The sequence below is a fragment of the Chiloscyllium plagiosum genome, chromosome 13 (assembly GCF_004010195.1).
Source record: "Chiloscyllium plagiosum isolate BGI_BamShark_2017 chromosome 13, ASM401019v2, whole genome shotgun sequence".
Lineage (NCBI taxonomy): Eukaryota > Metazoa > Chordata > Chondrichthyes > Orectolobiformes > Hemiscylliidae > Chiloscyllium > Chiloscyllium plagiosum.
Window position 1 is genome coordinate 74,472,470 of NC_057722.1, and position 26,391 is coordinate 74,498,860.

The window sequence follows — 26,391 nt, forward strand, 5'->3', positions numbered from 1 at the left end:
AACTCTGTTATCTCACTTTTTAGATTAGAATCAATCTAAACATCATGGCATAGACAGAGAACACAGGGGGCCAACACCTTCAACATATTGTCTAGCTATCACCATTGTTAACAGCTAACCTGAGAATGCAACTTTAATATATAAAAAAAGGTTTTGTGATTTACACATGAAAGAAGTGAAACTATCACTGTATTCTAACAGATGAAAGGCTTAACAGACAATCAATTTTTCAATGTATTATTTCAGTTACATCACACTGTAAATTTTTGCTATAAATTCTGTGTTACGATTGAGCCCTCCAACATCACCTGATGTAGGAGCGTCGCTCCGAAAGCTAGTGTGCTTCCAATTAAACCTGTTGGACTATAACCTGGTGTTGTGTGATTTTTAACCAAAAAAGCAGATCAAGTACAAGTAAAATGTTCTAATGATGGTCACTGGACTCAAAACATTAACTCTGTTTTCATCCCACAGATGCTGTCAGACCTGCTGAGTTTCCTCAGCTATTTCTGTTTTTGTTTCGGATTTCCAGCGTCAACAGTTCAAGTTCAAATTCAGTTTTTAAAAACGCAACCTTTAAAACTGAGGGTTAATGTGAAAAAGCACACTCAAAACATGTAGTGCCTTGTTAGACCTTTAAATTAACACCCATTTCCTGCTGTATAATGCTACAGCGTTAAGTCACAATGCTGAACTGAACGAGTGCACTTCATTTCAATACTCACTACTTCTCTTAAAGGAAATGCTGAACACCACAAATTGACCAAGAATATCATGAGGATGAAAGAAATTTGCAGAGCCATCTTGTCCTGTATCACTGCAAGAAACTCTTCGTCCCTCAGGCACTGAGGGGTACTTACCAGGGCAAAAACATCAGTTCAGGTAAGCATATTTTCTGTTGTATCTGTCAGACTACATATCGATGGCCAGCAGTGTCAAGTTGAGACTGGTTATTCCTTCAAAACCTGTTGTGTGCCTCTCTGGAAACATTCTTCTCAGTCAAGTAATGATTCGAAGAAACAATTAAAAATCATTTTATCTGTGTCAGTGCCCATTGCATTGCTTTGGAGCTTCAAAACCTTTAGATTGGTTTATTGCTCAAACACTTGAGAGAAGTCTAGGTGCATTGCAACTGTCAGAAAGTTGTGGAACGTTTAAGCAGACAATTTGCCTTTAACAAAACCTTCCCTCCGCAACAGAGAAATTTATGATTGACTTCTCCCACCTTGACTTAGTGAAAGGAGTATCGCATTGGAGACATTACCAGCAAGTCTGGAGACTACTAGAGAAACTTCAGCATATTATCTTGGCCAGCAATTCAACAACGCAATATTTTGCAAGTGAAAAATGTCAGATAAATACAAATTCTGACTATTGCTTTGAACAAAACTATGTTTTTGAATAGCAGAAATTGTAAAAAAAAAAAAAAATTAGGACATAGCTGTTGCTCAAGAAGGCAATTGGCGATAAGATTATAAGATATAGCAGAAGGATTAGGCCACTCAGGCCATCAAGCTTGCTGGTCCAGCCAGCAACTCCAAACTCCCATGAATGAGTTTTACAACGTTTTAGGACTTGCCCCAAAATTAAAACTTTATACCTTTCCATTTTTGGCTCTTGGATGTTAAATTATAAAATCGAGAGTTCAGCACAAAAATCAACCACCAGAGAATGACATTTGTAATTACTCACTTTAAAGGATTAATTGAATATCTCCCGTTATTAAATTGGTTTACAATGCATTGCAAATGTCTGCTTCGCCTTGTCACACAGAGTTTAAAAGCCTGCATCTGTGAAACCCTGAAAGTGAAAAATATCTGCAAAATGATTCAGAGTCAATTCTGAAAGAAAAGTTATGCTGGACTCAAATGTCAACTGTTTCCTTCCACATAAATGCGGCTCAGACCTGCTGAGTTTCTCCAGTAAATCTCCGTGTTTGTTTCAGATTTCCAGCATTAGCAGCATTTGTTTTTAATGCAAAAATGATTCGCTTGGTCACAGACCAAAACACAATATCAAATAACAGAGATATGAACCGAACATGCTGGATGAAGAGAAACCAAGCAGTTTTACCAGTGCTGTACGACAAGTTAGTGTTTGAGGTAAGACCTCACAAATATCAGATAAACAGATGCAATTATCGTATGAATGAGACTAAATGTGGGGACTGACAGATAGTGATCAAAATTCACATCTAACTGCTATTATCAGTTTAAAATTTCCAATTACTTTTCAACCAAAATTTGTTCAGGAGATATCAGGAAATGAGCGCAGCTCGTAAGCTGATTATCTAAACCAACAGAAATTCCCTCAGTTATCCTGTGACATTTACTGATTCAGAAGAAAATTACATCACCAATGTATGATTTCCAGACTCCAAGGCAATAGAAACACAGTATTCAATGCTAATGTTTTAAATGTGCCAATTCATTCACACTGTTCCTAAATTACATCAGTGACCACACTTTAGAAATCTTCCATTTGCTGTAAAGTTCTATGAATTTCAGAAGAACAATCACAAAAGTTTCAAATGCTGGCTTGCACAGTCGATTAGCTCAGGCGGCTAGACAGCTGGTTTGCAATGCAAAAGATACCAACAGTATGGGTTCAACTCCTGCACCAGTTGACTCTCCTTCTCAATCTCTCTCCTCACCTGAGACAGTGGTGGCCCTCATGTTAAACCACCACCAGTCATCACTCTCTAATGACAGAGCAGTCCCACGGTCTGGTAAGATTACAGCAACTTCACCTTGACTTTTTACAGTTTGTCACAATGTTACAGCATTTGTTACACTAAAAGTTTCTCGCTAAAGATGGACAGTTTTAAATGCATTTCAATCAGAAAAACATGAGTTTGTCTTATCATAAAACACATCAGCATTATCATGAGCTATTATTGAGTTCCATAACGGACATAAAAATGGTCACCAAAAAGCTATCAATTTCCCTGCTACAGGAAAAATGATGCAAAAATCAAAGAATTCAGAAAAGATTTACAAGAATGATGCCAGGGTTGAAGAGTTTAAGATATAAGGAAAGACTGAACAGGCTTGGGCTAATTTCAATGGAGAGTCGATGGCTGAGGGGTGACCTTATAGAGGTTTATAAGATCATGAGGGGCATGGACAGGGTAAATAGTCAGGATCATTTTTCCTGTGGTAAGGGAGTCCAAAACTAGAGTGTATAGGTTTAAGGAAAGATTTTAAGGAAAGATTTTAAGGAAAGATTTTAAGGAAAGATTTTAAGGAAAGATTTAAAGTGGACCTCAGGGCAATTTTTTCACGCAGAGGGTGGTAACGTGTATGGAATGAGCATCCAGAGGAAGTGGTGGAGGCTGGTACAATTGCAACATTTAAAAGGCACCTAAATGGGTGTCTGAATAGGAAGGGTTGAGGGATTATGGGCGAAGCACTGGCAAACGGGACTAAAGTAGGTTGGGATATCTGGTCGGCATGGGCGAGTTAGACCGTAAGGTCTGTTTCCATGCCATACAGCTCTATGACTCTATGAATAATAATTATTTAAAAAGTCAATGAACCTCGAACATTGCGTCTATTTGTCAATTGTTGTGTGTACGCCATCAAGAAGATTAACACATTCTACCTTAACATTTAGATGCATTGATGGCTGACTCAACAGCAGGCATCGATAATGTCACCAGGACAAATTCCTCTATCAACACCACATGTCTGCTTTCCTCAAACACCTTGACAACATTTGCAATGGTTGCCTATGCGTTGATATGTACAGTTGGAATCATTCTCAACAGCCTGGCTTTCTGGGTGTACTTCTGTCATGTTCCCAACAGCAACAGCATCATCATCTACTTAAAGAACTTAGTCATAGCGGACTTCCTGCTGGTCCTGACACTGCCAATGAGAATCATTGGTGAGAACCATGTGGGCTCAGCAGCCCTGAGGAAAACCTACTGCAGTTTCACGTCGTGCATCTTCTACTTGAACCTGTACTCGAGCATTCTCTTCCTGGGATACATTGCAGCCACGAGATACTTAAAAATTGTGAAACCGCTTAAAACATACGCGTTTCACAAAATCAAGTCCGCAAAAATTATTGCTGGCATAACCTGGGGTGTGCTTCTCAGCCTTGGGTTTTCATACATGCTGCTGACACTGAAAAAGTCATTCCAGAACAGTACAAATGCCACAGGAACATGTTTGGACTCTAGAAAAGGTTCAGGAATTTACTGGCAAGTATGCCTCCATGTGGGTGGCACTGTTCTGTTCCTCTGCGTGCTCACTGGGCTCTGCTTTTTTTACTTTCAAACAGCAAAACGTCTCGACAAATCCCCATCTCCAAGTTCACTCAAGAAGCAAACCAAGGCAAAGAACAACATCCTAATCCTTCTCGCCGTCTTCTTGGTGTGTTTTGTACCCTACCACGCTGCGAGGCTTCCTTACGTTTTGACTCAGTTAAATGTCATCTCTGGATGCTTTTGGAAAAAGACACTCTACCACTTGAAAGAATTGGCCATTGTGCTATCAACACTGAACGCCTGCTTTGATCCAGTGATCTACTTCCTGTTTTGCAAGGCTTTCAGGTCAAAGTTAGGTCTGGAGAAAACATCAAAGGACAGCGATTCACACAATGACCTGTCCTTACACGCTAAAGCATCACGATCCATACTCGATGAACCATCCAGCAGTCAGTTCAATGGTCCAAAAAAATTGCAACGTCAATCTTGCAAAATCACCTTGAACTTGCAATAGCTCTATATTATTCAAATTATGAAGAAAGAAACAAAAGAATCTTAAAAGATGATGATAGAGCAATGAGGATACTAAATGTACATATCTACAGGAAAAGTACTTCAGAGTGTTTGAACTGTCCTTGAAATTATGGTCTTAGCTGATGGTACTACTATAGAATTCAGATCCACGATTGAAACCTGGCCATACATATCAGTTAACAGAGTCCTCATTCATTGAAACACAGTCACTTGAGGTTGCAGAGTTTCTTAAATTTCTGTTCTGTTGTTAATTACACAAAAAGCAAAAACAAGATGTGGAACACAATTACAGTAAATGTCTAACATATCCGGCAAATCAAAGTTTCAATCTATTCCCCAAAATCTTTACAGCTCCAGAAAAGTTAATTCTCTGTAATGAATCTTTCTGATTGATTTAGCTGATTTGCACAAATTCCTTCCTGTGAAATGTGAAGTGTTCTTACATGAATATTCATAAAACAGAGTTTAGCCTTTCTCAACTTTTTACAACCCACAGATTTCTAAACTAATCTGGAAGTCAGAAGTCACATGACATCAGGTTATAGTCCAATAGGTTTATTCGAGATCACAAGTTTTCGGAATGCTGTGACAAAGGGACAGCGCTCCGAAAGCTTGTGATTTCAAATAAACCTGTTAAACTATAACCTGATTCTAACTTTGTCCACCCCAGTCCAACACCGGCACCTCCACATCATGGCAATCTGGAAGCTGCACAACTAAAATCTTCCATCGAGAAAACAGTGGCTTCCATGAACTGTTTTATATTTTTTATTTTTAAGAGAGAAACTATATTGCTTTTGACCTCAACCAGGTTTCCTCCAAACTGCCTATATCTTTCAATCTCTGAGTTTTTCCAGAGATAACATCAAACTTTGATTATTTTAACTAAGAAGAAAGTTAACTATCTTAAACTTGTACACTTCCTGTTGCAAACCAGTACAGTACAACCAATCTTCCATAAACACTCCCGGGATCCCTGTTCCGGAAAGAGTGCCTGACCCAATTTCTCTTTTAAAGCCTTCACAAAAGTAACCAAGCCCAACTGGCCATGACTTTAAACATAAATTCCAACAATATTTATGTGTCGGACACCTCCCATCATAATTTATAGCTACGGTTTTTATTACATCACAAACTGCGACCCCCATATTTACAGCAAGGTGCCACAAAACTGCAACGATATTGATTAATGCATCTGCCATTGATAATATTAGGCAGAGAAGAGTTTAAGATCATCAGTTTGTTAATACCCTGCAACTTCTGGGGTCAAGATCACCAGCAACTGAGGTTCGTTTGGTCACTTAATTTTTCAACATTGATTACATTTATACACGATCACCTCAGTTGGTCACTTGTCCTTTATAATGATATAGATATCCCATTAAAAAGATTGCCCCTCTAATTTGTAACTGTTACCAGGTTCTGTTGTTTACTTTAATCATCTGACAAATGTGCATGGCTCTCCATATGAGCATATGAATGAAGGGCAGGATTCATAGATTCTCTACAGTGCAGAGAGACACCATTTGGTCCATCCAGTGTGCACCAACCCTCTGAAAAGCATTCCACCCATAGCCCCATCCTGTCATCATAACCCCATATTTACTATATCTAATCCACCTATCTTGCACATCCCTGGATATTCTGGAACAATTTAGCATGGTCAATTCACCTAACCTGCACATCTTTGGACTGTGGGAGGAAACCAGAGGACCCAGAGGAAACCCAAGCAGACATGAGGACAATGTGCGAACTCCACAGTCACCCAAGGGTGGAATTAAACTCAGGTCCCTGGCACATTGAGACAGCAGTGCTAAATAGAAGGTGGGCATTCAGCCCCTCAAGTCATTCAATTAGATGACAGTAGATCTGTCTGCGGTTTGAACTCCACTACCATGGTATCCTCTGGTTGCCCTCCCTAACAGGAATCTATCTCTACCTTAAAAACCGTCAGTGATCCCAACACCACCTTCTCAGATAAAGTCCCAAAGTTGTGCAATCCTCAGAGAAAGAAATTCTAACAGGGAAACTACTCAATACAAAATAAACCAACCCACCAACCCCCCCACCACCACCCAGTGCACTCACCCAAAACAGGAAACATGCGTTCCACATCCTCCTGTCAAGAAGCTCAGAACCATTTATATTACAATCAAGACACTTTGCAATTCTGCGGAAACCTCCAGGATCCCCCAAGCTTTAGTACATTATATTAGGATAAAGTATCCATTCACTTTAGTACAAAAGTAAGTGATAAATATATGCTGAAATGTTCTCAATTCTCTCGCAAGCCTGCATTTGTCACTAACGTTGGCAATTAATAACGTCTTCGTCTTGGATTGACAGCGACGTATCCAAATAGCTAATAATGCATTAGTTCCTCATATCTCACGCACTTATTGCAGTGATACAATCAGAAATACACACAAACTAATTTTACATTCTAATGGCAAAAAAGTGCTAAAATAATGAGGAAATAACAGTCACCTGTGAAATAATTTAAACAAATACGAGTGGAAAATGGATGTATATGGATGGCAAGTGTGTTCCAGAACTCAATGTTAAGACAAAACAGAAATATGTAATGTGCAAATTTCAAAAAACTGTACAATTATTCTCATCACTTTCTTTGACTTTTGATGCAGAGTGAAACATTGTGATCAGGAAAATTCATACTTTACTGTGATCACTATTGAATGCCTGTATATAAAAGGTCAACGTGATAGTTCCAATTGTCTACATCCTCAGTAAAGAAAAATAGGTTTGTGTGCCTTTCTAGGTACTATGAATTTCATCTATCGAACTTTGCGAACACTAATGGGGACTTTTGGTAATCAAACAGTTAACTGCTGGTATGTGGATAATGGCTAACTTTGTTCATCATTCTCCAGGAAGTAGATATCAATTGAGTATTGCAGATCAGTTGGTATAGACATCAGTAAATATCAACGGTCTATTGATTTGATTATGAGTGAATTATTGATGGTCGGTTAGTGTAACCATGATGGGGTACTAACCATTCTGATTGCGTTAAGGATGGTGAGAGTCTATTGCTTTTGACAAATTATGACAGAAGAAATCCTGGATATCAGATTGAGGGGGCAGAGATAATGAGCGTGGTATGAGATGTTCCAATACACAGATACACAGAATCACTGAAAAACAAAGATGAAGGACACAGAAACGAAGTCAAACCTAAACTCGTGCTGACCTGTGTGTGGGAGACACTGAGGACTGCAGATGCTGAAGATCAGAGTTGAGAATGTGTTGCTGGAAAAGCGCAGCAGGGCAGCCATTCCTGATGAAGGGCTCTGGCCTGAAACGTCGATTTTCTTGCTCCTCGGAAGCTGCCTGACCTGCTGTGCTTTTCCAGCAACTCACTCTTGACCTGTGCCTGAGCTACTCTAGAAAGTAGAGATGATTGTATAATTCATAGAATTACTTTCCTGATTACTTTATAAATCCTCTTTAATCTCTAACAATGAAATGACTGTCAACATTTTGTATGGTCAAGAACCTGAATAAGGGTTCCAGTAATTTACAGAACTTTAAAACAGAATTTAATCTTGGCAAGAAATCCAAGTAATGACTTGGGGTGGGGGAGGGGGGGGAAAAAAGATAATTTCAAATGTATCCTTTCATTACAAATGTATTCACAATATACATCGATGACTTGGTTGAAAGAAGTGAACATACTTTCACCAAGTTTGAAAATGACACAAAATGAGGTGGAAAACAATTAGAAATGCTGAAGCAAAATGTCTGCAGAGGAATAGAGATAGTTTAGGTGAGTTACCAAAACTTGGAATACAATAAGGTAAAATTGTGTGCTTGATAAGAAGGGACACAAAAAGGGACTGTGTACTTTGGTAAGAAGAATAGAGGAGTTGAGTATTATTTAAGCGAGGACAAACTACAGAAAGCCAAAGCAGAGAGATTTGGGGGTTATTGCGCATTAATCACAAAAAGCTAGGACACATGTTCAGCAGGTAATAGAGAAGGCAAACAAAAAGTTTATTATTAATTTGTGGAATGTGGATGTCACTCGCTGGCCAGCATTTATTGACCTTCCTCACTTTGGCCTCTATCCCTTTGGAAATGGAGTATAACAATAGGGAGGCCTTGCTGAAACTATACAAGGCACTAGTCAGCCAACAGTTGAAATACTGTGAACAGTTTTGGATGCCTGATCCAAGTAAAAATATACTGGCCTTTGGAGACAGTCCAAAGAAGGTTCACTAGGTTAATTCCGAGTGAGGAGGTACTGTCTTATACAAGGACTGCTGGAGTATGTTGGGCCTGTACTCTTTGGAATTTAGAAAAATGAGAGGTGACCCTATTGAAGCATAGAAGATTCTTCGGGGACTTGACAGAGATGGTGCAGAAAGGTTGTGTCACCTTGTGGGAGAGTCCAGGACCAGAGGCCTTAATCTCAAGAGTATACTGTTACCCAGTTAAGACAAAGATGAGAAGGAATTTCTTTTCACAGTTAATCTGTGGAATTCTTCACCACAGAGGGCTGTGGAGATAGACCAGTCTTTAATCATAAAGGGAATCAAGGGTTATGGGGAAAAGGCAGGAATGTGGAGTTAGAGATTATCCAATCAGCCATAATCTCAGGGAAAAGCACAACAAAATTCACGTATGCCCCTTTATCTATGGTCAACACCTGTAGAACTGAAACCGGAGAGAGAGAGGGAGGGAGGAATACAGCAAAGATCATATAAAATTTGAACTGATTGAACTGCAGATGTTGTAAATCAGAAACAAAAATAGAAACTGCTGGAAAAGCTCAGCAGGTCTGGCAGCATCTGAGCAGAGAAATCAAAGTTAACGTTTTGGATCAAGTGACCCCTCCTCAGAACGGAGATGCTGCCAGACCTGAGAGCTTCTCCAGCAATTTCTGCTTTGATTCATATAAGATTTGTTAGGTTACATTGAAAACTTGCCATTTGCTAATTTTACAGTTGGTCTGCTCTTTTCAGTCTGCGAGCAGGAGGGAGAGTGGCAGCAAGGAAGGTGTGGGCCATTGGGGAAAGAGTGGGGACTGAGTGGGTTGGTGGGTGAGTAAGCGGTTGAGTGAGTGAGAGTGAGAAAGCATAGTGTGAACATGCACAGTACGAATGAGAAAGAATGAGTGAGTGAGTGAATTAGAGGCAAATGAATGATTTAGTGAGTGACAGAGTGAGGACAGTGAGTGAGTGCGTGAATGGAGGGTGTACAAAAGGGGCCTCTTCCTGGAGATGTTTTTGTTAAAATGGTTGACTTTTTCTGAAAAGGAAAAATAGTTCAAATATATAGAAGAGTTGCTACAATTGCACAAGAGTCTTGGTGATGCCACAGTTGGAGCACTATGTGCAGTTCTGGTCCCCACATTTAAGAAAAGACAATGGAAGCTAGGATCCATTAAGTTAATCTCTGAAATGGCATCGCTGACGAATGAGACATTGTGCAAATTGAGTCAGCATTCTCTGGGGTTTAGAAAAATGAATGGCAATCTCATTGAGCCGCACAAGATTCTGAACGAGCTCAACAGGGTAAATGCTGAGAGATTATTTTCACTGATCAGGGAATATATAAACACAGGGGCACTGCGCGAGGGTGAAGGGCCAAACATTTAGTTCCAAAATGAGGGCACGTTTCTTGACTGAAAGGATGGCAAATATTTAGATTCTGTTGCCCAGAAAATTGTGGATGAGCCACCTCCACGAATGCAGGAAAGGCTGGGAGAGACTTTTAACTCTCGGAATCGAGGGATAGTGGAGCGGGCAGCAACGTTGGATTGTGGGGACGTTCCGAGTGACTGTGTGGTCAACACTGATCTCAGCTCTCCAGCAGAGAATCATTACTTCCCACCACACCAGGCCAATGTTTCCAGAGTCCTTCAACAATCACGGATTCATTTTGTTCAAGTTTTCTGGATATGGTTATAACCAGTAAGGCACACCCCAATGAGTCCCTGTTCTTTAAACCTTCAGGAGTCCACTCTACCATTTGGCAAGAAACCAAGCTCCTCTCCTGCATCCCTGCTTAATTACTAATACTAAACAGTTCACGTCATTTCCCCATTGCTTAAAAGGTTATGTCATAAATGGTCAAGACACGTGATGCTGGAAAAGCACAGCCAGTCAGGCAGGATCTGAGGAGCAGGAGAGTCAATGTTTCACGTTGAAGCATTCGTGATGAGGGGCTTATATGCTTGAAACGTTGACTCTCCTGTTCCTCAGATGCTGCCTGGCCGTCTGTGCTTCTCCAGCACCACTCTTTGTGACTCTAATCTCCAGCATTTGCAGTCCTCACTTTCTCCCAATGTCATAAACAGCAGAAGTCCATTTCTCTGAGATACTGTGAAAAACATTAAAATTGCTACCCCACTTCAATGAGTCATATTCGAGTTTATCTTCCCATGCAAACTGAATAAAATGGATATTTCTCTGCCATGTGCTATTTATCAGAAATGCAACCCGACCCCTCTTCAGAGTGTTTAATTTCACCTCGGGTTGAAGGGAAACTTGTAAACTCTGATCACCGAGTAAAGTTCAGTGTCCATGTCAATGAGTATGCCATCCTCTGCCAGGAACTTCTGATAGATCTTTATGCCTGCACCAAGCAGAGACAAAAACGTGATCTGGGAAAGCAACTCACAGGGTCTTGGAATCTTACCTGAAGGTCTGCTGGGGGATTTCCGAGGGAATGCAGTGAGGTACTTAGTTGCATTGTTAGGAAAGGTGAGACAAACAGAAGCAAAGCTTGAGGAAGTCAGCAGCAGGAGTGTGGTTTACTCAAACCTGGAGACAGGGCCTGAGGAGGAGACAGGGCCTGAGGAAGGGCAGGAAATGCAAGTAGCAAAATATTTGCATTGTTTCACACATCACACAGAAGCCACAAAATGACTTCCTTCCCAGGCATTCCACTGACCAACATGCATTGCTGGTGAACTCGCTCACTCCTCTGTATCCAAACACACTACCTCACACTGAAAAGGTGTTGCTGGAAAAGCACAACAGGTCAGGCAGCATCCAAGGAGCAGGAGAATCGACGTTTCGGGCATAAGCCCTTCACATTACCTCACACCCCTGTTTGACCAGGCAATTCTCACATTCATCCTTATCTGTGTGCCAGCTCACTCTAAATATCTCAAATCACCCCACCCTCTTATCTGCACAATCCATTTCTCACATCCACCAACCTCAATTTCTCTACTTCCACAAGTGTTTGCGTGTCAAATTCTAGCTAGGAACTGGTGTGGGGTGAAACAACCAGAGACACATGGGCTGCAGTCCAAGCAATACACAACATGATAAACAGGACACAAATTCAAACTGGTTTGCTACAGGCTGAAAAGTGGCAGATGGAGTTTAATTCAGATAAACACGAGGTGCAGCATTTTAGGAAAGCAAATCTTGGCAGGACTTATACACATAATGGTAAGGTCCTAGGGAGTGTTGCTGAACAAAGAGACCTTGGAGTGCAGGTTCAATGCTCCTTGAAAGTGGAGTCACAGGTAGATAGGATAGTGAAGAAAGCATTTGGTATGCTTTCCTTTATTGGTCAGAATATTGATGTACAGGAGTTGGGTAGTCTTGTTGCAACTGTACAGGACATTGGTTAGGCCACTGTTGGAACATTGCATGTGTACATGTATGGAATGAGCTGGCAGAGGAAGTGGTGGAGGCTGGTACAATTGCAACATTTAAAAGGCATCTGGATGGGTATATGAATAGGAAGGGTTTGAAGGGATATGGATCAGGTGCTAGCAGGTGGGACTAGATTGGGTTGGGATATTTGGTCGGCATGGACGGTTTGGACTGAAGGGTCTGTTTCCGTGCTGTACATCTCTATGATTCTATGACTCTAACTCCATCATAGACAATAATAAGACGCCAACTCCCATGTATTGGAGGTTTTGTTTGCTTTAAGTCATATGGACTAACCTCAAACCAACTTATGCAAAAGATTCAGATTGGTGTAATAAAAGCAGCATTCTTTCCTATTTTAATCTACCAAACCTTTATGTAATGTTAAAGTCCCCTCTCACATCACTCCTCAGCTTTCTTCTTTCCTCTATTGCCTTCCCTGTTAATTATATCCTCTCAGTTCTGATATCAAGAACCTTGTCCCCATCTTTGTGCTTTGGAGACAAGAATTCACTGGCACAGATTGACGCATAAACTTAAATTGGACATGAAATAACTCCACAAAGGCTGGTATTTGGTCACCAAGCCACTCTTTATTTACACGTGCATAGCTAGCTCAGAACCAACTCCTACAGTGAACAGAACCTCTCACACTCCTGTTAGCCAGGGCTCCCTGATTGGACCAGGTTAACAGCCCCAATCAGGAAACTCATATTCTATGAGGTCCACCCCGCTGACCTGGTTCCAATCGCTACATGGCAAAATGCAAATAAAGTTCAAATGGGGTTTTCAAAAACAAAGTTTAAAACTGAGGTGGTGATAGGAAAAGCAAACAGTCCACAGCATAGGTACGACATAACTTAAATTCAGAGAATGTTTAACCAAACTCTCATATCCTGTTGCATATCGAAGTCATGATTACTGGACTGAATGACTGCACTTCATTTTAATACTCACTACTTCTGGTTAAAGGAAATGCTGAACACCACAAAATGACCAAGGATGTCATGAGGACATAAAAGATCATTGCTCAGACATCTGGTCGAGTATCGCTGGAGTTCCATTCTGATCACAGGCACAGAGGAATATTTGGTACAATCAGGTTGGTGATTTTCTTTTCTAAAATGAAAACAGAAGGCACAGGAGAAACTCTAAGTCTGGCAGTGTCTACAGAGAAAGAGGGAGACAAAGTGTTAATATTTCTTGCCCAATATGACTCGTCTGATGAACTGCAGTAGGAGAGAAGAACTCTTCAAGGAGACTCGTATTGAACCTGAAATAGTAACTCAGTCTCTCTCTCTCTCCACACATGGTGCCAGACTTACTGATTTTACCAGCAGTTTCTATGTTTAGATCAGATTTCCAGCACCCACAATATTTTGATTTTATTGTTGGTGGCTTTATCTTTTGAATTTGAGGAATCGTGCTTCAGTTTAATTGAGACATTCAAGAGGCTACAGGATGACTGTTTGGATAGAAATGAAGTGTGCAGGGTGGGGTTGGGGGGGGAGTGGGTGGGGGGGTCAATGTCAAGAGTCAGGTACATGATATTAGCTCAAAGAGCCTGACATGACGGGCTGATTAGCCTCTTTCTGCACCGTGCAGTTCTGTAATTATACATGCTACAAATCTCAGTATCAAGTTGAGACTGGTTCATCCTTCAACACTAGATCTCACTGGAAATATTTTCCATATCCAAACGAATCCGTTAAACAGGTTATAGCTAAGCTCTAATAAGTTCAGCATAATCAGGAATCATCAGCACACCTTTGTGAAATGGAAATCATATTTAAGCAATTTAGTAAAAATCTTTGAAGTAACATATACTGTGGGTAAAGGAGAGCCTGTGGATGTTCAGTGCTTGGATTTACAGAAGTGTTTTATCCTCTGGTATAGGAGGGTAGCATATTAACATGGACAGAAGATTGTCTGTTTAATGCCAGCCTGACAATATGTATATTTGGGTCTTTTGGCAAAACATGATAAGTGTAGTCCCACGAGAGTCTGTACTGGATCGCAACTTTGGATCATTTACACCAAGACTAACAATTAAAAGTAATCATGATTTGGAGATGCCGGTGTTGGACTGGGGTGTACAAAGTTAAAAATCACACAACACCAGGTTATAGTCCAACAGGTTTAATTGGAAGCAAACTAGCTTTCGGAGCGACGCTCCTTCATCAGGTGATAGTGGAGGGCTCGATCGTAACACAGAATTTATAGCAAAAATTTACAGTGTGATGTAACTGAAATTATACATTGTAAAACTGATTATCTGTTAAGCCTTTCATGTGTGCATGTGTGAGTGTGGGAGTGTGTCCAAGTTCACCTTGGAGGATGGTCACCCGAAGGTCCGAGACTGAATGTCCTGGACCACTGAAGCGTTCCCCAACTGGGAGGGAGCCCTCCTGTCTGTGGACTTCGGGACAGGCAGCAGACAAATGTGGCTGAGCAGAGGCTGATAGCTATGTTTGGTTCCCATAGGGAGGGCCTCAACCGAGATCTTGGGTTCATGTCACATTACAGGTGATCACCATTGCACACACCACACACACACACACACACATTTTGTGGGGCGAATTTGTACTTGCAGAGTTACATTGTACTTTGCTCAAAAACTGCATACATTCATGTAGAACTCTGAGCTCAAAAACTGCATGAATTTACGTAGAACTCTGTTATCTCACTTTTTAGACAGTGAACACAGGGGGCTAACACCTTCAACATATTGGCTAGCTATCACCATGTTAACAGCTAACCCGAGAATGCAACTTTAATATATAAAAAAAGGTTTTGTGATTTACACATGAAAGAAGTGAAACTATCACTGTATTCTAACAGATGAAAGGCTTAACAGACAATCAATTTTGCAATCTATAATTTCAGCTACATCACACTGTAAATTTTTGCTATAAATTCTGTGTTACGATCGAGCCCTCCACTATCACCTGATGAAGGAGCGTCGCTCCGAAAGCTAGTGTGCTTCCAATTAAACCTGTTGGACTATAACCTGGTGTTGTGTGATTTTTAAAAAATTAAAAGTAAGGCATTGAGTAGTGTTGTAAAACAGAGACCTAGAAGTTCAGGTACTTAGCTCTTTGAAGTTTGCATCACATATAGATAGAACTTGACTTCATTGCTCAGACCACTGAATATATGTGTTATGACATTATGTTGAGGTTGTGCCGGGCAGGGCATTAGTGAGATCTCTTCTGGAGTACTACGTCCAGTTCTGGTCGCCCTGCAATAGGAACGGTATTAATAAGCTGGAGAGAGTTCAGAAGAGATTTACCAGGATGTTGCTGGGAATTGAGTTTGAGTTATAAGGAGAGGCTGGGATTATTTTCCATGGGAGTGCAGTAGGTTGAGAGGTGACCTTATACAGGTTTATAAAATTATGAGGGGTATATATACATATATAATATAATATATATATATAAATAAATAAAGGTGAATGGCAGGTGTCTTTTCCCTAAGGTTGGGGATTTCAAGACTAGGGGTCATATTTTTATGATGACAGGAGGAAGATTTAATAAAGACATGAGGGGCAATTGTTTTAAACAGAGAGTGGTTCGTGTGTGGAATGAACTTCCAGAGAAAGTGGTGAATGCGGGTAAAGAAATTTAGGTAAGTACGTAAATAGGAAATGTTTGGAGGGATATCGGTCATGGGCAAGCAGGTGGGATTAGTCTAGTTTGAGATTAGGGTCAGCATGGACTGGTTAGAATGAAGGGTCTGTTTCTGCCCTGTATGACTCTGTAGAGACAATAAAACAGCAGATGCTGGAATCCAAAGTAGACAGGCAGGAGGCTGGAAGAACACAGCAAGCCAGGCAGCATCAGGAAGTGGAGAAGTCAATGTTTCGGGTAGGACTCGGGTCCTGAAGAAGGGTTACACCCAAAACGCTGACTTCTCCACCTCCTGATGTTGCCTGGCTTGCTGCGTTTTTCCAGCCTCCTGCCTGTATGACTTCAAGGCTCAGAAGAAGGAAGCAAAGGGATGGTAAGATTAGATTAGTTTAGTTTCCCTACAGTATGGAAACAGGCCATTCAATCCAACAAGTCCACACCAACCATTCAAAGAGTAACCCACCCAGACCCATTCCACTACATTTGCCCCAACTAACATACCTGACACTATGGGCAATTTAGTTTGGCCAATTCACATAACCTGCACATCTTTGGACTGTGGGAGGAAACTGAAACACCCGGAGGAAACCCACACAGACACTGGGACAATGCGCAAAATCCATACAGTCAGCCGAGGCAGGAATCAAATGCAGGCCCCTGGCGCAGTGCTAACCACCGAGCTAAATTCACAAGAGAGAGAGATAGGTAGGAAGGTATGTCGTGAAGATGATGGACATAAATAAGGCAAGGGATGGGTTAAAAACTCTGGCACGTGGAGTTTACTGTGAGTTTATTGTTCATTTTGACAGGTGGAATGTAAAAGTACAGTATTATTTAAACAGAGAAAGACTGTGAAAATATAAGGTGGAGAGGGATTTAGGTGCTTTAATGAATGAGTCATAAAAATGGTTGTGTGCGGGTGCAGCAAATAATCAAGCTGGCATTGGTAAGACCAGATCTTAAACACTGAGTGCAACATTGGTCCTCTAGGGATGTAGGTACATTGCAGTTAGTTCAGTTATCATTCACTGGATTGATACCCAAAATGATGGGACTGTCTTCCGATGAAAGGTAGGACAGGCTGGAGTTTAGAAGAGTGACTGAAGTGGATGTGATGTTGAATGATCTTGACAAGTAGAGCACCGAGCGGCTGCTACTCTTGTGGGGAGGGACCAGAATGAGGGGGGCACAGTTTTAAAATTAGGGGTCACCAGTTTAGGGCAGTGGAGCGCTCTTTGATTCCGCTATCTGATGCAGAAGGATGAAGCGGTGAGGTCATCAAATATTTGCAGAGGTAGAGAAGATTCTCGTTAGGAAGGGGAAATCAAAGGTCAAGAGTGTGGTGCTGAAAAAGCACAGCAGGTCAGGCAGCATCTGAGGAGCAAGAGAATCGACGTTTCAGGCATAAGCCCTTCATCAGGAATGAGGCTGAAAAGCTTCAGGGCAGAGATGACGACTTGGGGTGGGGTGCAGTGAGAGAGGAACTCACTAGGATCCTTGTAGAGAGAGGAGGAGAACTCCTTCAAGGTCGGCATCTTGGAAGAGGCTTCACAGTAAGGTAACAACCAACTCGGAGAAAGTGAGGACTGCAGCTGCTGGATTAATCAGAGTCGAGAGCGTGGTGATGAAAAAGCACAGCAGGTCAGGCAGCATCCAAAGAGCAGGAAAATCGACATTTTGGGCATAAGCCCTTTTATCAGGGGATGCGGGGGAATCAACGTTTCAGACATAAGCACTCCTGATGAAGGGCTTATGCCCGAAACATCAATTCTCCAGCTCCTTGGATGCTGCCTGACCTGCTGTGCTTTTCCAGCACCACACTCTCGACTCGGATCTCCAGCATCTGCAGTCCTCAATTTCTTCTGCGGGAATCAAAGGTGTTTGGGGGAGATGGCAATGGGGAATTTGGAACTCAAACAGATCAGCCACAATCTTATTGAATGGTGGGGGTAGAGTGGAGGGGCCAAGTGATCATGGGTTCATTGGGTACTTCACTGTATTTGAAGATAATTTGACAATATTATATCTGAGTCCATCAACTAAAGACAAACCCATCAAGGATACACATAAACAATCGCTTTAACTGGGTCAGTATCACCTCACTCTGTTTAACTATTACTTGATCATTTGAGGGAAGTCTCAGTGTAGCACAACTCTCAAACAGGTGAGAAATCTTATCGGGTCTATGCCATGAAAGAGATCTTCCCTTTGGAGTTGTGTATTATTAGTTAACATTATAACAACAAGACATCCACTTCAGTTCCGTGAATCACAATACAGACAGGAAGTCATGGGCTCATGTTCCATTCCAGAGACTTAAGAACATTGCCTAGGCAGGCACTATCGCACAAAAATGTGGAAGTGAAAGGCACCAGATAAATGCAAGTCTAACTTTTGTGTCAACAAATTATATATTTTCAACAGCAGAAGCTCAAGGAAAAAAGATTTAAGCCATGGATTAAAACAAATGCCATGAATCCCAATTCAGTTGTTTAGTAAAACTGATGACCAGTTTTGGAAAATGACAAAAGCCCTCTTTTTGTGCATCCCTCAAACTGTGTCATAACATGGACAAGGAGAAGAGAGACAGAGACACAGACACAGATGGAGAGAGAGACACAGACACAGATGGAGAGAGAGACACAGACACAGAGAAAGAGACAGCGAGAGAGACAGTGAGAAACAGAGAAAAAATTATCTTGGAATGCACTTAGGTATGGGAGCAAATCCTTTGTCAGAATTAAATGATAAGCATATTCCATTGTCAGGTCAATGAAACTAAAATAGGGTGGTGGAAAAGCAATTGACAAAATTCACACATTACTGGCATTTCCAGTTTTCATTTCAAATTTGCAACCTTACTGATTTTAACAAAAAGACCTGTGTGTGTGTGTGGGCAGGGGGAGATTACAATCAAACCTAATGGAATTCTTGTCACATGTTTGCTGTCATTCACTGACCCAAAATTAGTACATTTTGTGTAAAAAATGAAAAGAAAATGCTGATGTTGTAAATGAGAAATTGAAACAGAAATTTCTGGAAAAAAAGTCAGCAGGTCTAGCAGCATTTGCGGAAAGAATTCAGAGTTAACATTTCAGACCGAGTGACTCTTCCTCAGAACTGATGGTAGCTCGGAAATATCGGTTTATATGCAGAAGACAGGGTGGGGGAGGGGTTATGGAGTAAGCGATAGTCAGTGGGGTCAAGCTCAAAGAGAGAAGAACAGTTGGATAGACAAAGGAGTGGATAACAATCTGGCTAGGAGGATGAACTGCTCTTAATAGGGACTATGATGTGGAGGTACCAGGGTGGACAAAATCAGAAGTCACACGACATCAGATTATAGTCCGACATATTATTATTTGAAATCACAAGCTTTGCTCCTTCATCAGGTGAAGTGCAGGGTTGTGTGCAATAGACTGTCTAATAACAAGGCCTGGTGTGTGAGGGTACGGGTAAGGACATGGGAGAGCTCAAGCCTTAAAAGTTGTTGAATTGATTTTATTGTCATGTGTACCGAGGCACAGTGAAAAGCTTTGTCTGTGTGACCTGCCTGAATTGCTCACAAGAGTTAAGTAGCAAAGATAAGTAAATAATAGGTAAACAGCAGCAAAAAAAAACCACAGGTACAGGCAAATGTTGAGGGTTTATGAGACCATTCAGTATTCCAACAACAGTAGGGTAGAAACCGTTTTCGAAACTGGTGCGTGTTCAGGCTTCTCTACCTTCTCCCCGATGGTCGAGGTTGTAGAAAAACATTGTCAGGGTGGGATGGATCTTTGAGAATGCTGGCGGCCTTTCCTTGACAGCGGGCCTGGTAGACGGATTCTATAGATGGGAGGTTTGGCCTTTGTGATTGTCTGGGCTGAGTTCACCACTCTCTGTAACCGTCTCCGATCTTGAATGGTACAGTTGCCATATCAGGTAGGGATACATCTGGACAGAAAGCTCTCGATGGCACACCTATAAAGGTTGGCAAGGGTATTCGCTGTCATTCCAAATGTTCTCAGGTGCCTGAGGAAGAAGAGAAGTTGTTGGGCCTTTGTAACCAGTGCGTCCACACGAAGAGTCCAAGAAAGCTTGTTGTGAATGACCACTCCGAGGAGCATCACACTCTTGACTCGTTCCACCTCTGTGCTGTTAATGTGTAGGGGGGCATGAGTAACATCCCGCCGAAAATCAGTAATGAGTTCCTTGGCTTTGCCGGCATTAAGAGCTAGGTTATTTTGAGTGCATCATTTTTCCAGGTCTTCCACTTCCCGTCTGTAGTCTGTTTCATCGCCATCTGAGATTCGACCGACTATGGTGGTGTCATCAGCGAACTTGTAAATGGCATTCGTCTGGTATTTGGCGGCTCAGTCATGGGTATACAGTGAGTACAGTAGGGGGCTGTGTACGCACCCCTCGGCAGAGCTCCAGTGTTGAGTGTTAATGAGGATGAAATATTGTCCCAATCTTCACTGATTACAGCCTATGGGTCAGGAAACTGAGGCTCCAGTTGCAAAGAGTGGAGCTTAGTACAATCTCACTAAGTTTAGTAATTAGTCTTGAGGGGATAATAGTGTTGAAGGCTGAACTGTAGTCAATGAGTAGGATTCTTACAAAGCTGTTGAATATTATTACAATTATGTACATAACTTAGGCAAAGTTTTTGAACTCCATATGGAGTCCAGAATGCAGCGAACTGGCCATTCAGCTCTTTCAGTCTGAGCAGACTGTGACCTTGACTCCACTTGTTTGTCCACTCCTCTTCAACTGCTTCACTAATGACCTTCCTCCATCAGGAGATTAGAATTGGGGATGTTCACTGGTGACTGTACAACGTTTAGCACCATTCACAACTTGTCACATGCTGAAATAGCCCATATTCATTGGCAGAAAGATAATATTTAGGCTTGGACTGACAAGTAGAAAGTAACATTCACATGATACAAGTGCCAGGCAATGGTCATTGCCAACATAGAACGGCATTATTATCACTGAATACCCTCACAAACAACCCAGAGAGTCACAACTGACCAGAAACTGAACTTGACCAGTCATATAAATACTGAGGTGACAAAAGCAAGTCAGAAGCTAGGAATCCTGCAGTGAGTAACTCACCTTCCTGACTCCCCAAAGCTGGCCACCATCTACAAGGCACAAATCAGCAGGGTGATGGAATACTCTCCATTTGCTGGATGACTCCAATTGTAATAACATTCAATAAGCTTGAAATATTCCAGCCACAAAGCAGCCCGTTTCACTGGCACCCAACCCACCACCTTTAACATTCACTCCCTTTTTCACGGATACGCAGCAGCAGCTGTATACACCATCTAGAAGATGCACTGCAGAGACTCAGTAAAGTTCCTCTGACAGCACCTTCCTAACCTTTGAGCTCTACCATCTGAAAGGATAAAGGCAGCAAATGCACAGGAACACGACATTATACTTCATCTTCCAAATTAATATCCATTCACCGTCCTCTTCACAACTTACTCTTCTACTTACCTTTGTGCCATGACAAACGCAGCAATCATACATTCAGTCCTCTCATTGAATCCATTGATATAGATTGTAGCTCACTGAGCTCCAGCATGATCCCTGTGGCACCCCATTAGTCAGAGCTCGAGAACCCAAAAATGACCAAATTGATTAGATTAGATTCCCTGCAGTGTGGAAACAGGCCCTTAAATCCACACCGACCCTCTGAAGAGTAACCCACCCAGACCCATTTCGCTCTGACTAATGCACTTAACACTACGGGCAATTTAGCACAGCCAATTCACCTAACCTGCACATCTTTGGACTGTGGGAGGAAACCAGAGCACCCAGAGGAAACCCATGCACATATGGGGAAAATGTGCAAACTCCACACAGACAGTCGCCAGAGGCTGGAATTGAACCTGGGACCCTGACGCTGTGAGGCATCAGTGCTAACCACTGAGCCATAGTGCCACCCTACTCCGTGTTGTTGCTACTCTGTAACCAATCCTCTAACCTTACAAATATGCTACTTCCTCACTCTGAGCTCTTACTTTATGTAGCAGCCTTTGATGTGACACCATTTGATGTACCATCTTTCAAGTTCCTTTTGGAAATCCAAATACAGATTTACAGGTTCCTTATTATGCACATTATTTGTTACTACCTCAAAGAGCTCTAATAAATTCATCAAATATGTTCTCCCTTTCACAAAACAAAGGTGACTCTGCCTGATGTCATTAAGAGCTTCTATGTGCCCTGCTATAACCTCCTTAATAATAGCTTCTGCCATTTTCTTTCTGCTGCAGGTATCATCACAATGGAAATGCCTTGTCATGATTTGCTGTTATATTTCTAAATAGTGCCAACCATCAGTGTTGTTAAAATAATGTTTCTTCATGTTTGCATATTTTGCTTTTCAAGATGCATGTTATAGAAAATTGCTACACATCTTTCAAGAAAAGGAACACATTTGACCTTAACATTCAGATGCACTGATGGCTGACTCAACGACAGGCACTGATAATGTCACCAGGACAAACTCCTCTGGCAACACCTCTTGTCAGCTTTCTACTGAGGGGTTTGCTATATTTGCAATGGTTGCCTATGCGTTGATATGTACAGTTGGAATCATTCTCAACAGCCTGGCTTTCTGGGTGTACTTCTGTCATGTTCCCAACAGCAACAGCATCATCATCTACTTAAAGAACTTAGTCATAGCGGACTTCCTGCTGGTCCTGACACTGCCAATGAGAATCATTGGTGAGAACCATGTGGGCTCAGCAGCCCTGAGGAAAACCTACTGCAGTTTCACGTCGTGCATCTTCTACTTGAACCTGTACTCGAGCATTCTCTTCCTGGGATACATTGCAGCCACGAGATACTTGAAAATTGTGAAACCGCTTAAAACATATGCATTTCACAAAATCAAGTCCGCAAAAATCATTGCTGGCATAACCTGGGGTGTGCTTCTCAGCCTTGGGTTTACGTACATGCTGCTGACGCTGAGAAAGTCACCTCAGAACAGTACAAGCACCACAACATGCTTGGACTTTAGAAAAGGTTCAGGAATTTACTGGCACGTATGCCTCCATGTGGGTGGCACTGTTCTGTTCCTCTGCGTGCTCACCGGGCTCTGCTTCTTTTACTTTCAAACAGCAAAACGTCTCGACAAATCCCCAAATCCAAGCTCACTTAAGAAGCAAACCAAGGCAAAGAACAACATCCTAATCCTTCTCGCCGTCTTCTTGGTGTGTTTTGTACCCTACCACGCTGCGAGGATTCCTTACATTTTGAGTCAGATAAATATCATCTCTGGATGCTTTTGGAAAAAGACACTCTACCACTTGAAAGAATCTGCTGTGGTTCTGTCAACGCTGAACGCATGCTTTGATCCAGTGATCTACTTCCTGTTTTGCAAGGCTTTCAGGTCAAAGTTAGGCCTGGAAAAAAAGCCAAAGGACAACAATTCACACAATGATCTGTCTTTACACGCTAACACCACACATTCCGTACATGACCAGTCGAGCAGCGGCCATAGTAAAGGTGCAAAAGAATCTAACATCAATCGTGCACAATCACCTTGAACCTGCCAATGCTCTTGATTATTCCAATTACTGAAGAAATAACTATATTTTTAAGAATTACTAAAAGTTTATTGAGAGTAGGAAAAACCAGGATATTGAATCCATAATGACATCTACTGCGAAAGTGCTTCAGAGCACTTGAATTATTTCTGAAGATGCACGTTTTCTCAGTAGGTGCAGACTCCTTGCATCTACACCCATGTTCCCCAGCTGATCATTTGGCCCAAATGTTATACAGATATGGATGACCCCAACACTAGGTTCCACACTGTTCAGATCTAAATAGCTTCTGGTGTTGTTTTAAATTTTCTGTCAAATGCTCATGACCCTCTGCGAACTGCCATTTCCAATACACTGTCGAGACGAAATAAGAATTTGCTTCACAAAATGAAAGGGAGCTGGTGGTGAATATATGTTCAAACATCCGAAACTCTCACAATCCCACCATTGTTCCCCAAATTGGCAACAGCTAATTGTCAAGGCTGAGAAAGACTGGATTCTAACTAACAATTCGTGCACCAAGCCTCTTGCATCTCACTCTTACTCTGGTGGTAGAATTATAAACATACACACACAAAAAAGATATCATCCTGATACCGAAACAAAAGAAGTGATGAGCCGTTTCCTGGGTTGGCAGGGTCCTGCAATTTCAGTGAGGAAAATATGATCGGGGAATAGTGTACATATAATCAGAAAAAAAGCAAAGCACCGTGGATGCTGGAAATCAGAAACAAAAACAGAAATTGCTGGAAAAATTCAGCAGGTTTGGCAGCATGTGTGGAAAGAAAGCAAAGTTAATGTTTCAGGTCCAGTGACCATTCTTCAGAACATCGTATAGATGTTTAATATGTTTGCAATAAGCAAAACAATTTTGGAGAACTTTACAATCAATCACATTCCTTCATCTGATTGTGATAAAGTGACTGAAGTGTTCTGATCAGGACAATTCATGCTTTGCTGTGTTCACTGCTCGTGCCTGCGTAGCACTTAATGTTATCATGTTAGGAAAACACAGCAGCCTACTTCCTCAGTCTTGCCACAATAACTGGAATCGGACTTTTTTTTTAAATCAATACTTGGAGAATAATAGACTATTGGTGGTCATTATGCTCATTAAAGTAGTTGAAAAATTGCAAGAGAAATACAAAGATCGTAGAGAATTCTTTTGGTAATATCGAGTGCTTGCAGTTTTAACTGTTGTTTTGAACATTCACCAGATTCTGGTATCAATACGATCTTGCACCGACAAGAGTTAGTTTCAAGGGTGAACAGGATAATCTTCTGTCTGAAGCAGTGTCCATTTCAAGGAAACACATACGCTCAAACTAAAACAGGAAGGAGAACTCCTTTGCGTAAACAACTGTTCATAAAGATATCAGCAACTTCCATCTGAATGTGAAATAAGAAGGAAAATGTTGCAATATTTGCTTAATAGTTCCGAAGTGACCAGTTACAGGAAATAAGTTAAACACGGTTAAAATATCAGTGTCTTTGAATAATATTTATTAATATATAAAGGAAGGGATTAGCACTTCAACACTTCCTTGTTACTTGCGCTTTGTCTCTTTGTTCACCAACACTTCCCAGACCCTTACCATTAGATGTATTAAATCCTGCTCTGGTTTGCCTAACCAAAATGCAACACCTCACATTTATCTCAATTAAAGTCCATCAGCCACTCCTCGGCCCATCTGATCAAAGTCCAATTGCATTCTGTGATAGCCTTCTTCACAATCTGAGTTTGGTATCATCGACAAACCTATTAGCCATTCGTCCCACATTCATAGCCAAATCCTTGAAATAAATGATATATCTGAATGATCCCAAGGAAATATGACTGGTTGGAGAACCAATGGGAGGCCAATGTGTGGGACATTGGTACAGCCACTTTCGGAATATTGCATGCAATTTTGGTCTCCCTCCTGTAGGAAGGATGTTGTGAAATTAGAAAAAGGTTCAGAAAAGATTTACGAGGATGCTGCCAGGGTTGGAGGGTTTGAGCTGTTGGGAGCGGCTGAATAGGCTGTGGCTGTTTTCCCTGAAGCATCAGAGGCTGAGGGGTGACCTTTACAGAGGTTTGTAAAATCATAAAAGGGCACAATTAGGGTAAATAGACAAGGTCTTTTCCCCAGGGTGGGGCAGTCCAAAACTAGAGGGAATAGGTTTATGGTGAGAGAGGCAAGATATAAAAGGGACATTTGATGTAACCTTTTCATGCAAAGGATGGCGTGTGTATGGAATGAGCTGCCAGAGGAAGTGGTGGAGGCTTGGAAATTACAACATTTAAAAGACATCTGGATGGGTATATGAATAGGAAGGGTTTAGGAGGGATGTGGGCCAAGTGCTGGCCAATGGGCCTAGATTTATGTAGGACATCTGGTCAGCATGGACAAGTTGGAACAAAGGGTCTGTTTTCTGTGTTGTACATCTCCCGAAGAGTATGACTCAATGACAGCTTCTACCTTTCAGACAGTGAGTTCCATATCCTTTCCACCTTCTGGATCAAAATCTTTGAGGAGAAAGTGAGGACTGCAGATGCTGGAGATCAGAGCTGAAAATGTGTTGCTGGAAAAGCGCAGCAGGTCAGGCAGCATCCAAGGAACAGGAGAATCGACGTTTCAGGCATAAGCCCTTCTTCAGGAATGAGGAAAGTGTGTCCAGCAGGCTAAGATAAAACGTAGGGAGAAGGGACTTGATACAGGGGCGTTGGAAATGCGATAGGTGGAAGGAGGTCAAGGTGAGGGTGATAGGCCAGAGTGGGGTGGGGGCGGAGGGGTCAGGAAGAAGATTGCAGGTTAGGAAGGCAATGCTGAGTTCGAGGGATT

General features: G+C 41.7%; 2 protein-coding genes across 9 annotated transcripts in view; one reads left to right on the top strand and one right to left on the bottom strand.

Moving 5' to 3' along the window:
- LOC122556191 (mediator of RNA polymerase II transcription subunit 12-like protein) overlaps positions 1-26,391 on the bottom strand; it is a 609,874-nt gene that overhangs the window by 367,893 nt on the left and 215,590 nt on the right. The gene's annotated exons all lie outside the window — the stretch shown is intronic.
- Positions 734-6,441, top strand: LOC122556194 (P2Y purinoceptor 14-like). Its single transcript, XM_043702736.1, has 2 exons — positions 734-882; positions 3,616-6,441. Exon 2 carries the CDS (start codon positions 3,624-3,626, stop codon positions 4,725-4,727), a length of 1,104 nt encoding a protein of 367 aa, XP_043558671.1. The 5' UTR covers positions 734-882; positions 3,616-3,623; the 3' UTR covers positions 4,728-6,441.